Source organism: Onychostoma macrolepis, chromosome 02 (assembly GCF_012432095.1).
Source record: "Onychostoma macrolepis isolate SWU-2019 chromosome 02, ASM1243209v1, whole genome shotgun sequence".
Classification (NCBI taxonomy): Eukaryota; Metazoa; Chordata; class Actinopteri; order Cypriniformes; family Cyprinidae; genus Onychostoma; species Onychostoma macrolepis.
In genome coordinates, this window is record NC_081156.1 from 20,723,835 (window position 1) to 20,740,235 (window position 16,401).

The following is a 16,401-nucleotide window of genomic DNA, read 5'->3' on the forward strand; positions in this document are numbered from 1 at the left end:
GCACCCCCTGCTGGCCTCACTAACACCTCTTCCAACAGCAACCTAGTTTTCCCAGGAGGTCTCCCATCCAGGTACTGACCAGGCTCAGCCCTGCTTAGCTTCCATGGGCAACCGGTCTTGGGCTGCAGGGTGATATGGCTGTGGCAAGTTATGATAGGTAATATGCAGAGCGTGGGGAGATGGGGGATTTCCCCGGTCTAGGTCCCTGCATCAACTGAATGAATCTTTTTTCCCCATTTATTTTTTATTCCCAGTGAATAGGAGTTAAAACTCCCACCCGGATGACAATAATAGACCATGCAAAATATAAAAAAATTAAAATAAAATAAAATAAATAATAAAATAATAATAAAAATATATTTAAAGGGGTGGTTTACTGCTTTTTTTCTTTGCTTGATTGTGTGTATGGGGTGCAATATAACATGTCTTCATGTTTCGTTTGTTAAAAAACGCCTTATTTTTCATATATTTCACTTTATTGTAAGCCGCTTTGTCCTCTGTCATTTGAACGACCGGTTGACTTCCTGATTCTATGAAACCACTCCCTCAGAAACGGGCAATGGGCTCAGATTGGTTAGTTGGGCCGGTGTGTTGTGATTGGCTAAACTGCGTACTGCACATTGTCTGGAAACGTCACGCCCATTACCTTCACGGGCGACCGCTGCATGTGCTGCGGTCAAATGTAAATAATGGTGTCAATATTGCCGTATCAGTTTGAGCCAGAATCAGACCCAGAAAGCGGTAATGAAGAGAGTCAAGCAGAACTTCCGCAAGCACGGCTCTTACAAAACGTTTCTGAATGGAAGTTTGCTGTTGTGATTACATATCAATTTTTGAAGTTCGTACACGTTTGTCTTATACACACAAAATAGCATGGAACTAACTGGCTACTAAAACCAAACAGCGTTGGCTTGTGTTTACGTTCTTGATCAAATCGAAAAATTACGTCATAAAGTATACATGGAAAATACATTTACAAAATTAGTACATAATTACAAATTCGGGTCCAAAATGTTTGTACGCGTTTGTCATAGACACACGAAATAGCATTTAACTAACTGGCTACTAAAGCCAGCGTTGGCATTTGTTTACGTCCTTGATAAAACTAAAACATTACGTCTGAAATTATACATGCAAATACATTTAAAATTATGAAATCTTACTTACAGGTTGTGGCCCAACAACTGCTGCCTCTGGTTTTAAAGTTGTAACTGCTCCATGTTTTAGTAATAGTTTCTGTGTGAATCCGACATTGAACTCGTGAAGATTCTGGAAGCTGTCTTCCGTAAAATGCGCAGCACAGAGAGCTAAATTAGGATTGTAATTGTCAGGAACATAATCAAACATAAATTTTAACCATTGTTGACGAACTACAGCGTCCGTAGGAAGCCCGAACACAGAAGACCTGACAGCTGGGTGAAAATAACACCGTTTCGACGGCATGGCTACAACTCTCCACTATAACTCTTCCTCTTCGACAAAGCCGCAGAACATGGCCTTGCCCCCTTTTTTGCATGTTCCGGAGGGAGGGGTTTGATGGGTTTTTTACGTATGCAACCCGGGAAGTATCTCGTTGTAGTCCCATAGGAGTCGTTTTTGTAGGCATTAAACTTCCGGATTTTTAAAAGACAATATCTCCGCTTACGTTGAACTTTCAGCGCCTCAACTTTGCAGATACTGTTCATGCACCAACAGCAACATTACACACTATTTAAAATGAAAAAAGTGAAATCGCAGTAAACCACCCCTTTAAAATATTGCCACGTAACGTTGCAAACAACAATAAAATCACAGAAGGACTTTAACTGTAAGCGACACAGGTATACGGAAAACAAAGGTATTGTTTCCTATTATTTAAAATTTTGTATACATTTTTATAAACTTTTTTTTATTTATTTACTACTTAGGCATGTTGACAATAACGCCATCAACATTGTCTATGACCAGATATGTTTTTAGTGGACTTTCAAAATTTGCTTTGCTTGAGAAAGCATGAAAATATACAGTTATGATTTTTTTTCATATGATTTCGTCGGGTTAGTTTTGCATCAAACACAATGTAATTTTCGGCAATCGAGATCTGGCAGCAAAAGCACATTTTTCCACCTGGGCAAGTGCTTCGCGGACAGCTTATCTCGCGCATGAAATCAGCCGTCTACCAGCTAAACACTGAGAACACGCTACAATCCTGACGAGTCATAGCCACAGAGCGGAGGCACCAAAGCTGCTGAGAATCCGCTTACCCGGAAGCTTCCGTCACTGTCTCACTGATGTAGATTTACAGAAAATGACCTTTTTTTTTTTTCAAATAAATAATTTTACATACTTATTCCCAACACTTTATTAAGCTTTAAGTCACATCTCAAATGACAAGAGATCAACTTATAATCATGTTTATATTCATTAGCCCGTGAACTCATTCTCTCAGACGGCCTGGGTATGCGGCGCATTCGCAGCTTATATGGACGGAACGCCACTGATATATATATATATATATATATATATATATGCACACACACATATCATTCAGTATATCCACTATATTGAGCTCTGCAGTAATTCTGATGCAACTGAATATAAAAGCTGTCTTGTGTTTTGTTGTTTTGTCTTGATTTCTTAATAGAATTTAAGAGACTCTGAGTGAGTCCTGGTTACACATACAGGAGCACTGGTGTAGGTGCTTTTTAATGGTTTATAAGGCATCTGTTCCAGTGCAGGAAAGATTTTAGAGAGAGCTGATAATGTCCTCCAGGGACGGCACTTATGCCCTCCAACTGCCTCTGCCTCTGTCAATAAGGGCTTTAGAGAACGGTTTCGTTTCCGCTGAGTAAGAGGGTGAAAGAAAGAGAGAGACAAAGTATGTGCGAGATAAGAGAGTGAGAGAGAAAGAATGGGGGCTGGTAGGTATGTATCCTCCGTCTACTGAGCAAAAAAGTGAAGCCTCATCACTTCCACTCAGAAATTCAGCTGATGCTGCAGAGGCTCTTAGCCTGGGTCATGCTAATGTGAAAACAATCAGACAGCCTTTCCAAAACCGCTCAGTGTGCGACGGCCCAACACTTAGTGTAAGTAATTTTCACAATCACTACATGTTTGCCTTCAAGCCTGAGACATCAACAAGCGGCTGACAGGAGTGGTCAGTCTGACGCCTGAGCTCTTTACCCCAGTCAACCAGTAAACACTTCAAACCAACTGAGTCAAAGGGCCTTAAACGCTCCCACACGGTTTACTAGCGCTAACAGTGGCCATTCCTTCGGCACTGTGTTTCATAGAGGACAGTGGTTTGAAGAACCCTGTAATTTAACTCCAACCAGATTTACAATGTGCGTTTTTTGGTCCAAAGGGATTCATTTAAGGCGGGTATGGAGCAGTAAATCAGGGTGTTCCTCAGGGGGGGCCTTTCCAATTAGTTTAGTCCAGAGACAGCAATGTAAATCTTACCCCCTTCACTCCCTTTAGATCTCCTTTGAGCAGAGAGTCCAGGGTGAAGATGACATTGTGGCTGAGACTCTGGAGCTGAGGAGAAGAATCAGAGGAGAAATTATATAGCTTGTGATCAGAAAACTTTACAATAAATAAAAATGAAAAATGTTTAAAAATGTAAAATAAAATAAAATATTAAATATATACTAAGAAAATAAGATAAGAATAAAACTAAATAACAATTCCTCTATTCCTCACCAGGTTCTTCAGGAGAGCGGCCAGTTCCTTGATAAGGCCAGAGAACTTGATGAAGGCTGTTCCCAGATCAGAGTTATCTCGGCTGATGAAGTTGCTGCCAAACTTGTCCAGTGCCTGCCCGTAATTCTCCTCATTCTGCACATGCTCTGTAGAGAATAAAAACAAACCATGCATATGATTGGAATATACTTCATTTAAAGATCAAATTGTGTAATTTCTGCACCACTAGAATCACCAACGGAATTGCAAAAATAATAATTTCAATAATGTTTTCAAACACTTTGCCTGAACACTCCATCAATCCCACAACAGACATTTTACTTCTTTTTTTTTTTTTGCTGTATCAATCTATGAATGGATAACTGTCTACATATTAAGCAGACATAGGATAAAGTAAATATAAAAAGAAAAACCACACACTTCAGCTTCAAGAATTTATAACCTAACTACTACTGATTAACATATAAATCATAAGACTAATTAAAAAATGACCCTAGTGGGTGGAGTTATGTCATGTCAAAATGGTGTCCATTTCCAAAGTGGAAAGGGATAAAGGGATAGTTCACCCCAAAATTTTAATTCTGTCATTACTTACTCACCTTCATGTCGTTCCAAACCTGTAAGACCTTCATTCATCTTCGGAACACAAATTAAAATATTTTTTGATGAAATCCGAGAATGTATCAGTTGTGCTGCTGTCTATGCAGGATCAGAAAGCTTTCGGATGTCATCAAAAATATCTTAATTTGTGTTCTGAAGATGAACGGAGGTCTTACGAGTTTGGAATGACATGATTGTAATTAATGACAGAATTTTCATTTTTGGGTGAACAATCTCTTTAATAGGTGTGTTTGACTTGAAGCAGCGCTGAGCAGACCAATCGGTGTAGGACATCAAAGTACCGCGGGAGCGATTCCAAAGCTCACGGAGCCGTTTGCTCTCTAATCGCTCTCATGGTATATTGATGTCATACAGCAATCGGTCTGCTCAGCGCCACTTCGAGACGAACACACCTATTTAAACAGCATAACATGAAGGAAGAAAAGAGAATTCCACAATTCCCTGTACATCTGTCAACTAGGACAGCTTTCTGTGTAAATCTCAGCCCACAGGATGTAAACTAAACCAATAATAGCCCTTCCAACACAAACAAGTACCTCACTGGGCACAGACAGAGAGTGCGGTCAAGGTCATCAGCACCCACAAGGAAAATAATGCAGGTGCCCATTAACAATTTGTCCATATCAAAAAAACAAAAAACATCCACACACGAAACAGTCTTTTGTTTAATAAAGAACATGAAAAGAAGTTCTAATATTACCATCTTTAGAGTCGTATAAGTTTAGGGTCTCCATATATTAGGAAACAGTATTGACACCACCAGCATCTGGGACTGATTCATCATCTTCCCATAGTTCCACACTGGGAGCCCAGCCCAGCCCATGACAGAGTGACATTATTAGGACATTTGTCTTGTTGAGTGGAGTTAAGACATCTGGTACCCTGAAATAGGGGACTGTCACCTTCTTTAAACGAGCAGCTGGGAAGGTTTACTGCTGCCTTTTTGGACTCAGAGGAACCTAAGGGAACCTCAGAGTTTTAAAGGTGCTAATTTAAATTAATGTGTAAACTCTCCACGAACCCAAAAAATAAATAAATAAATAAATAATTGAGTTCATTTCTGACTGTTTATGTCCTTGTTACAATCGTGTCTTATTCTTAGGAGCTTATAAATTTCTCCCTAATACACATACTTCCACTCAAAAACGTATTTTATATTACTATTTTCCACATTTTAGAATAACAGAGAAGTCATCAAAACTATGAAATAACACAAATGGAAGTGTTATTGTGTAAAATGTTTCCTTTTCTGTTTTTATTTTCTGATCAGTGAAGCACTTTGCAACTTTGAGCTGCATTTTATGTATGAAAGGTGCTACACAATTAAAATTATTATTATTTTAATTTGATTTATATAGAACCTTTCATATACACATTAAATACAAAATAAACACTTCTACTATTTATTATTAATATTAATTTCATTTGTAGATTTTATTCAAATTACATGCATTATAAATATAAATGATCACATATTTTACTACTGCTACTAATATTTCTTATTATTTGAATAGCACCTTTCATTAATTACATACAGTTTTACATCAAGTAGACATTGATTTTATTATTTTTTAATCTAATTGTATAATTATTGCAAACATACATTTCGTTAACTGTCACTATTATGTATGATGTGAGACTTCTGAAGATAAGTAGATCGTACATGTCACAGACGGATTAAAAGATCGCAGACAGATCTAAACAAGACTGTAAGCAAAGTGACATAAGCAGACCTCTGCAGTTCAACAGAGAATAAAAGCCTCATGCCAAGTGTCAAGAGCTCAGGTATTAATCATCAGGAGCCGATTAGAGTGCTTACTATACAGTCACATCTGATTAAACAGGATCGTGACACAGAGGCCACCTGCAATGCACACAGCAGAGAGTCGATAACACAGCGGGAGCCGGTTTACATCCTCTGCCTGCCGCCCACAGTAACGCTCTGCACTTAATAGCATAACATGAGATGCTCCACACTTCAGGAAGACATCAGTAAGCAGAGTGATGTGCATCAAGAGCGGCGATATTCAGCTGTAGCTGGTGTGATTTCATTCACTAACCCAAAAGGTGACAATCTGCAGGAATTTGCTGAATCATGATGCTCTGCATGATTCTCTGCATTGCTGAAGAGGTGTAGAGGACGAGTGCTCTCTAAGGGATACTGAGGTCAGAGAGAAGTCAGCCAATCAATCTGATCAAGCACTACAACTCACAAGAGGAAGTCTTACATATCACATCACTGAAAACCGCCACATAGAGATCTGGTACCCAGAAACAGTGTACTGTCACCTTCCATAAATGACCAGCTGGGAAGGTTTCTGGACCCAGAGGAACAACCTGAATCTCAGAGAATTAAAAGTGCTCATTCAGGGTGATGTGCAAACCATTAATGAACCAAAAAAACTGTAATTTCTTATTTATGACCGTTTATGTCTTTGTAATCAGCTTTTAAATCTCTCCCAAATGCATGCACATCCTCTCAAAAGATTGGACAGACATGTATAATTACTTGAAATAACACAAAAGCAAGTACTGTGTAAAAAAGTAAAGGCTTTTAGTGATGTCAAATCGATTAATTATGATTAATCGCATCCAAAATAAAAGTTTGTGTTTACATAATATATGTGTGTCTATTGTGTATATTTAAGAAATATATGTAACATACATGTATGCGTGTGTATTTATATATACACATAAATATTAGGGTTGCACGATACACCGTTACTACGGTAGTATCGCGATACTAAAGCTTAAAAATACCCGCGGTGCCATTGCATTTTTTAAACGGTAGTATCGTCCATACGGTACCGTAAGATATGTTGTATGCACGGCAAGAACACTGTTTAAAACGTTCATTTGAACATGCATGCCAGCAGAAACATTACAAGTTGATTGCCAATTGTCTTTCTGCTGTGCTTTGTGTATAACGTTACGCGTTATATGGTGCTGAGTGTTTCCCAATGCTTCAGTTCAATTTGCAATGGGCTTGCACGTCGTTGTTCATGCTGCAGTTTATCAGAAGAAAGGCTTTAACGGATTCAGTTAACGGAGTTAACGGATTCAGCCGTTTTGAAAGGATCGTTTGAATGACTCAGTGATTCAATCACGAACTTCTGCCACCTGCTGGCCGTTTTTAAGTTTCCCATCTAAAAGTAGGCATATTACATTATTTTCCAACATATTTCTATATTCAGAATTTAGTATTTAAAACACTAATCTCGTAACATTATTTATGCAATTATGTATAAATGCCACATCTAAATGTCACTCCATGCTGCTTCTGTGCAGTGCTAAGATGAGTTTTGTTTAGATCATTTCATGGATAACAATAGCCAGTCATTCATTCACATTAAGTATTCAGAGAATAATATTGTCTGTTTTCACTTACATCTATTTATTTATTTTGTAGAATTGAATTTTAAATTAACACAATACTGCATGGTATCGTGATACTTCAGCTGGCATAGTATCGTAACACATTTTTATGGTATCGTGACAACCCTAATAAATATACACACTACACACACACACATATATTATGTAAACACAAACTTTTATTTTGGATGCGATTAATCACAATTAATCGATTTGACAGCATTATTTTGATTTTTAATTTTGAATTATATTGTGAAGCACTTTGAGATTTTGAGCTGCATTTTTATTATGTAAGGTGTTATAATAATAAAATATTATTAATAATACTGTTGTAAATGTAGCAGTATTGCTGCTATTAATAATAATAATCATCATCATAATCATAATTTCATAATATCTGGAATTTCTTATTCATTTCCCGACTGGAAGCCCTGCATAATTAGGCTGATTTTGATCCCAATCAAATGCAGTTCTTAAGACTCCTTTGATTTTAATAAACTCATAACAAGCTAACTGATCAACAGCACAAGAGCCAAAGACATCTGTCTGAATATGTATGGCTGTAGCAGTGCTTTTATCATCTTTTTAGCCTTTTTATACTTTTATAGTCTAGTCATCCATTGTGACCTATCTCTAGGTCACACAGCAGGAGAACACATTCATCTGTCCTGTTTTAGAGTTCTAAATATACTTACATCCACAGACTGTTTGGTTCTCAATCTCCAGCCCTGATCCCAACTTTGCAAATGTCAATATCTTTGTCAATTTCCGATCCACAAGAGATGATAGTGTAAATATTAGGCATTATGAGGCCTTGATCAAACAGGCACCGATATTTGGCATCTGGACTGTGTGCTTGGCCAATAGGAGAGGAATGACATTGAAGAGTTACAAGCTGATAAAGGGCAGAGAAGGGACTAGATGAGCCAAAAACCACTCATAAGATGGTCTGGAGGATTTCCTGACCTTTCATGCTGATTTACCCTTGAGGGCATGTAAGCATTCGAGTTTCCCTAGAAGGAATGGGGGAAGAGACGGTAGCAAGGGGCATGTGAAAAGCAAGCGCTATGACTTCTCACTTCAGGATTGTCGATTAGAGTAGCACTTCACCAGGAATTTGTCAATTAAACAAGTTGAGAGTCACTTTGGCCTTTTTTACAGCCATGCATTGTATCAAAAATTAACATTCTCTGGACATTTTGAATCATATTTTAATATTTCCAAAAGTACTGCTGAAGAGCTGGGTCAAAACTCACCTTGACCCGAGTTGTAGATTGCTTTGACGGATTTCTTGACCTTTTGTAAAGCTGTTCGGTCCTGGTCCAAAGCCTAGAGAGGCAGACAAAAAGAGAAGAGAAGAGGATGGTTATAAAACACAGCTAAAAAAGGTCTGTGATTCATTTATGATTCATGATCTTAGAATTCCAGAGGAACTGCATCAGTGGCCACACCTCGAGGGGCAAAACCAAACATTGGGAATCTGGAGGCATTTCCAGTGCTCATATAGGCCAACAGGTGGAGAAAATGTCAGAGATATTCCCTGTAACACCAAAATTATGACTAGAAAAGTAGCTTATACCCTTGTGAACTGCAATATTTATATACTGATTAAAATAAGTCAGCCAGCTAATAAATGTAATCGACATTGGACAAGATCTCCTCAGAAAAGACAGCCTGGAGTGGCTAGACAACTTAACATACCAGTGACAGACCCTTGACACGCAGTTTCCTAGCAACCGCGGCAGCACGAGGACAAGGAGAACCCCTCGACTGCGCTTCATTGTCTTGGGGTGGATATCATTTCAAAAATCAAAACCGCTGTGAAACTGAGAGCGTAGCGAACAGGACATGATCCTGAGGGTCTCAGCTCATGGAAATCTCTTCAAACATTTTGATGAATGACAGTAAACAACAGGGTGTCAACGAATCCTGTTTCCTCCGAGCAGCCCACTGACCTTCTATCTACTTGTTTCTATCTTTAAAATAAAGAAACCATGTATGAATTGCTGGGAAATTTGTGAACTCTTTGCTTTACTCTTATACACGCTTTGAACTTGTGTTCTGGCTGATGTCCTCCTCCCTCCTTGATTCTATCATATGTGTGTCTCTCTGGATGAAAAGGAAATTATGCAAGTGTACAGAATATAGGCAAGCTGACTCAAAGCAATTAACTTGTTATCACTGGAATAAACAGAAAAAAATATGAGTCAACTTTTGGCAAAAAAAAAAAAAAAAAAAGTATTTTGCGAATTGAATTTGTAATGCATTCATGTGCTCTGTTTCAGCTGGTGGCTAACAGATGTGTGTCCTAACAGCCACAGCTACCAACACAAACACACTCCTCCCAAACACACACCCAAACGCACCCAAAAATAATCTGTGGTGTCTTTAAAGAAGCCCTTCAATTGTGATTAATGAGAAAGACAGAGCTTAAGGCCACAATTTGAAAGCAAATCCCTCAACATTCACGACAGCTCTCTGAAAATAAAAAGTACAGAGGACATTTTCAAAGGCCTTGGTGAAAATTGATACATAACTACTAAATTAATGTATTTACATGCTTTATTATGAATTGAGAAGTTTTTTTTTTCAGCAAGGACATATTCTATCTATTCAACTGAAAGTGAGAGTAAAGACATTTTAGAAGTTTTTCAAATAAATGCGGTTTCATTTTTAGTATTTTTTGTTTTTCTGAATAAACTTTCTATTCATCAAAAAATCCTGAAAAAAAGGTATTAAGGTTTCTACAAAATATATTTTTCAACATTGATAATAATAGGCCATGTGTCTCCAAATACTCAGGAGACACAAGGATGCGCGATGAAACAACAGGTTTATTGACGAAGTAGTCAGGAGAATTCAGGTCAGCAATCCAAATGGGAAACAAACGGTTAGCAGGTAAGGATGAGAGGCTTAGCTGATCGAAGTAACGTCCTGTTCCTTCTTCCAGATGAGTCACAGGGAACGACGGAGCGCGGAGAGGTTATTCTAGCAGGAGTTTGTCGGTAAGCTTCCGCTCAGTCTTTGACAGACTTTGAAAGACCCCTGGTCCATTTGAATTCCTTCAGGGTTGATGACATAACCCAGGAACTGGACAGTGGTCTTGTGGAACTCACATTTTTCAAGTTTTAGGTATAGCTGATGCTTCCTCAGCTGTTGGAGGACCTGCTGAACATGGTGGCGATGTTCGGCCAGGTTCCAGGAGTAGATAAGGATATTGTCGATGTAAACGATCACTAACCGATGGAGAAACTCCCAGAACACCTTGTTCATAAACCCCTGGAAGACGGACGGTGAGTTCGACAGGCCATATGGCATAACCTGACACTCGTAGTGACCTGAAGGGGTAATGAATGCCGTCTTCCACTGGTCGCCCTCCCGAATACGAACGAGGTTGTACGCGCTACGCAGGTCCAGCTTCGTGAAGATTTGCACCCCTCCATGGGACCAGGGGAAGAGGATACAGGAGTTTGACAGTTTGGGAATTCAGTGCTTGGTAGTCTATGCAGGGCCGCAAGCCTCCATCCTTTTTCCCCCACAAAGAAGCTCAATGCTTCAGGTGACGTAGATGGACAGATGAACTGTTGTTGGAGAGCCTCCTGAATGTATTCCTCCATGGCCTTGGGCTCAAGAATGGACTGCGGATAAACTCTACCCTTGGGGAGTTTCGCTCCAGGCAGCAGGTCTATGGCACAGTCCCATGGCCGGTGATGGGGAAGTCGAGTGGCTGCCTGCTTACTGAACACATCCTGGAACTTCCCATAGTCAGATAGGACGGATGGGCTCTCTAGGGGCTCAGGGCTTTCAACATGAGTGGACTTGATCTGGAGACTAGGGTTTGAAGTAGGTGGCATCGGTACTGCGGACAGACAGTTTTGGAAACATTCCTCACTCCATCAGAGGATTTCACCGGAGTCCCATCTGACTACGGGAGAAAGTTTGGTGAGCCAGGGGCGTCCCAAGATGATATCAACGGTTGCTTCCTCCAGCACCAGAAACGAGATGGTTTCAGATTGGAAGCACCCCACGTGCAGGGAGATCAGTGGGGATCGGAACCTGACCCGCCCACGCCCAAGCGGTTTTCCCTGAATGGTTTCAGGTTTAAGTACCTGCTCCTGTCTCCTTTGGAGTAGCTCAAGGCGATTTAAGAGGTTTTGGGTGATGAAATTCCCGGAAGAACCCAAGTCGACGAAGGCTGGTACTGCAACAGAATGACTTGGGGTGAGTAGTTGGACTGTCAACAATTTCAAGGTAAACACAGCTGGATCTATGTGGAGGGTACTCACTGCTGGGCATGGTGGACAAGTGGGACAGGCTCGGCTGAAATGACTGGAGGATCCACAATACAAGCAGAGACCGGATGACAATCATCGTGCTCGTTCCATACTAGTGAGTCTGGTGGAATCCATCTGCATTGGTTCTGGTGCTGGGTAACTGGCAGGGGGGGCTGGTGGAAGAGCGGTATCGTCGGAGTGACAGGCCGTGATGCGCTGAGAGATCCGCCCAGCTCGCAGCATGAAATTCTCTAATCCCACGTTGTCATCGTAGATCGCCATTTGCGTGCGGATCTGTGAAACAAGCCCTTGGCGGTAGGCAGTCAGCAGGGCAGCCTCATTCCAACCGCCTGCGGCTGCGGAACTGCAAATTGTAGTCACTCACAGTCGAGCTGATCAGGTATGGAGAGCGAGCCCGTAGACTGCCCAAAAACTTCCTTAAAATGAGCCACAAAGGCGTCGAAGGAGTTAATTAGGGTGCTTTACGAATTCCATATTGCACGAGCCCACAGCAGCGCACGACCGGACAGGAGAGAGAGCAAGAAGGCCACCTTAGCTCTTTCCGTGGCAAATTTCGATGTATAGCGAGACCTGGAGCAGAAAACCGCTACATTCCACCGCCTCGCCCGAGTAAGCAGACGGTATGGCCATGGGACTGGCAGAGGCAGATGGTGGAGTGGGGATCGGTGTGAGGGAGGCTCGGAGAGTGCTGAAAAGCTCGTCAAAAGCGTCCGCTGGATCGGGGCGACAGGGATCCATTCCGTTTGTGCGGTCTGGTCTTCTGTCAGCCAATACTCAGGAGGCACAAGGATGCGTGATGAAACAACAGGTTTATTGATGAAGGAGTCAGGAGAATTCAGGTCAGCAATCCAAATGGGAAACAAACGGTTAGCAGGTAAGACTGAGAGGCTTAGCTGATCGAAGTAACATCCTGTTCCTTCTTCCAGATGAGCCACAGGGAACTACGGAGCGCTGGAGCACGGAGAGGTTATCCTAGCAGGAGCTTGTCGGTAAGCAAACATACAGGGAGTCAGGTAACAGATATATACAGAGGGTGTATATATATATATATATATATATATATGACACAGAGGGTGAATGCAGAGATAAAGTTAGCTTGATTGGCAGAGACAGGTGGAAGTGATTAGTAGGCAGGTGAGAGTGACCTGGTTAACGTGATTGGCGGTGTGGCTGAATCCCTGACACCATGTTTTCTTGAGCAGCAAATCAGCATATTAAAATGATTTCTGAAGGATCATGTGACAATAAATCCTGGGTAATGGCTGCTGTAGCTTTACCACCACAAGAATAAATTACATTTTAAAATACATTACAATAGAAATCGTACATTTTAATAACATTTAAAAAAAAAAGTTAATTTAAATTATAATAACATTTCATAATATTATTAATACTCTACTTTTGTTTAAATAAATGTAGCCTTGGTGAACATAAGAAAGTTCTTTCAAAATTAAATCTAAGATTTATACAGATTAGGTGCCAATAGCCTTGTGGGCAGTGCACTGACATACAATGCTGTTGCACTATGGGTGTCCCGAGTTTGAATCCCAGCTTGAGGACCTTTCCCGATCCTGCCTCCCTCTATCCCACTCCGACTCCGCTTCCTGGCTCCTCTACACTGTCCTATCATAATGAAGTCAAAAATAAGTCTTTAAAAAAATCATACAGATTAAACTAGTGAATACACTTTAATACTTTAGCTTTGGTTTAAGTTAATATTGTTTGTTTTCGTTTGAAATCAAATGATAATTATCAGACCCTGCAGCAGCAAAACCAGAGCAAAGCCCCTGCTGAAGAATCATAATTTCTCTCATTTGCTCTACCATTGAGATGAGATGAGATGTTAGCTAAATCTAATCAGATGCAAATCCATCCATTTTAAATATGAAAAAGGGACATAAAATGTGAATGACACAAACAGCAGTTTTTATACTGATTGTGGCCAAGTTGCCAGGAAACATGTCATTTCTAATCCAGTCTGTAGACTGATGTCCTGCTATATGTTTAGAGATGAGTTGTGTTTCTATAAACCACTCATTGTGTTCATGTACCTCCTCCTACAGTGAACACAAGGCATGCTGAGGCAGAGGAATAATGAGCATTTGCACAGCTGTGGCACACTGATCAAGAACCTGTGGTGATGAAAGTAGTAGTTCCGAGCCACTCGTGTGATAAATGATTTCCCTCTGTGGCCATTCTCTCATTTTCTTGCAGCTATGTTTGGACATCGGTACACCAAAATTGGACTGCCCACTGCGGTCCGGGGAGAGACAGACTCGTCAGGTCGAGACTCTTCAGAGCTTTTTTTATCCCCGGTCATTTCCCATGTTATTTCATTGTTATGAGCTACAACATCCTGTAGCTATATACCAGGATTTAAAGGAACATTGGGAAATGTAAAAATTGGAATTGGAAATGAGCACTTACAAACCGTTACATCCATCGTTTGTAAAAACGAACAGAAAATCATTTTCAGTAATGCACTTAGCAGGCAGCACTACAAACAAACATTTAAAAGGCAACTATCAGTCTTCATAAAGTATAACTAAACATTGCCTGTTTTAGCATGAAACTAGAATATATATACTGCTGCTTAACATCTTCAAGTGATCCAAAAAGAAAGAATGAAAGAAGTCTCTTTTGCTCACCAAGGTTGCATTTATTTATTTAAAAATACAGTATAAACTAATATTGTGAAATATTATTACAATTAAAAATATTTTCTATTTTAATATTTTACAATGTAATTCATTTCTGTTATGGCAAAGCTAAAATTTTAGCAGTCATTACTCCAGCAGTCATAACTTCAGTGTCAAATGATCCTTCAGAAATCATTCTTATTATGACACTTTTCTTATTAACATCAATGTTGAAAACAGTTGTGCTGTTTAAACATTTTTGTGGAAACCGGGATATTTTTTATAGGATTACTCATGAATAGAAAGAAGTAACCGATTTCAGCCACAGCTTCAGTGTCTATGTGTCTTGTAGTGTATGCTTCGGATTCTAGAGAGCATTTCATTGGACAAAAGTTTGATGAGAAGCTGAAGTGCAGGGTGATGTCATCAAAATCGTTAATCCATATCGGCAGAAGTGAAAGACTGTAAGTTTTGATTGCTCGTATCTTATAAATGCGAATTTTGTTTTGGAGCAAGCTTACAGATAACCTATTTAATAACCTAAGGCTAACATATTCATACTAAAAGCCAAAAAACTTTTGATTTCATTGGGACAAAAGAACAGCATTTATTTGATAAAAATAAGATTGTAACATAAATGTCTTTATTGTGATTTTTGATCAGTTTAATGCATTCTTGCTGAATAAAATAATTAATTTCTTCCAAAAACAATTGTACTGAACCCAAACTTTTGAACGGTAGTACATACTAATTCAGTTACCCTGTAAGCGTGAAATATCAGTCTTCAGATGTATGACCAAGAGGGTAATATCATTACACAACTAATTACAACAATCTAACCACATCCTCAAATGGTCTTGTAGCCTATTAGGCGTGACCAGAGTGAACAGAACAGTGAATCTGAGCACTGCAGAGACGATAAAGCTCAGCAGGTGACATCTCCATTATGATCTGGAGAATCTCTCAGCCTTATGAGTTTGAACCAACTTAGGTAATATTTAGCTGTTTATACATTTGAAATTATACTTAAAATAATATCATTTACAAGTACTGATTGATATAACATAGCCAAACTTCCACTTTCATCAAATTGAAAAGAGCTGACGAGATATTCTTAAAAAAATATTAACCTTGTTCCATTGAGGAAGGAAACTTATACAGAACGACATGAAGGTGAGTAAACAGTGCCAGAAATGTCATTTTTGAGTGAACTATTTCCTTTATAGTCAGTCAGCTACTTGAATTTTATGCATTTTTCAGTCCAACACCATCTGGATCCTGAAGAGAGACCAAAAATGAAATGCAGCATTACAGTTATTATACAGACAGAGAAAGTTAAGTGCCCTATTGAGAACAAATGCAACATCACACTCACTGGCACCATAACAATATGACACTCACAATAAAGGGCTACTTTGTCCTTCCATGACTAAGCAGTTTGCCTCTTTATGACGGGATAGACTGCAGTAACGTGCTAATACTCGTCTACAATACCCACAACAAACCTTGACCCTCTGTTCACCCACTCAACCGATGGGCATCGCTGAGCCCTTGGCTCTCTTCCTGGAGCACTCAGTAATCCTAGCCTAAACTGAAAGCACCTTTCGTGACAATATCTCAGAACCGGTCAAATAATGTTTTTTTGCCGGGGCAAAAAAGAAGCAAACGATAAACTAAAGTAATGACCCAACCTCGCACACCATTCATCCGAACAAATCTCAAAGCTCTAGGTCCCTTAGAAACAAGATACTAGTGGAAAAACAGTGCTATAATACACTTTTACTGCCGCT

At 39.7% G+C, this 16,401-nt stretch overlaps 1 protein-coding gene across 2 annotated transcripts in view; it reads right to left on the reverse strand.

The window, feature by feature from the left end:
* Positions 1–16,401, reverse strand: part of asap1a (ArfGAP with SH3 domain, ankyrin repeat and PH domain 1a) — a 59,384-nt gene that overhangs the window by 28,986 nt on the left and 13,997 nt on the right. The window contains exons 4-7 of one of the 2 annotated variants that reach the window (XM_058750076.1): positions 8,934–9,006; positions 3,682–3,827; positions 3,442–3,516; positions 1,083–1,095 (exon numbers count right to left, since the gene is read on the reverse strand). In XM_058750076.1, the coding sequence (XP_058606059.1) occupies positions 1,083–1,095; positions 3,442–3,516; positions 3,682–3,827; positions 8,934–9,006 (307 nt within the window). Of the gene's footprint in view, positions 1–1,082; positions 1,096–3,441; positions 3,517–3,681; positions 3,828–8,933; positions 9,007–16,401 lie in introns of those variants that run through there. The other variant, XM_058750069.1, reaches the window with a different exon arrangement.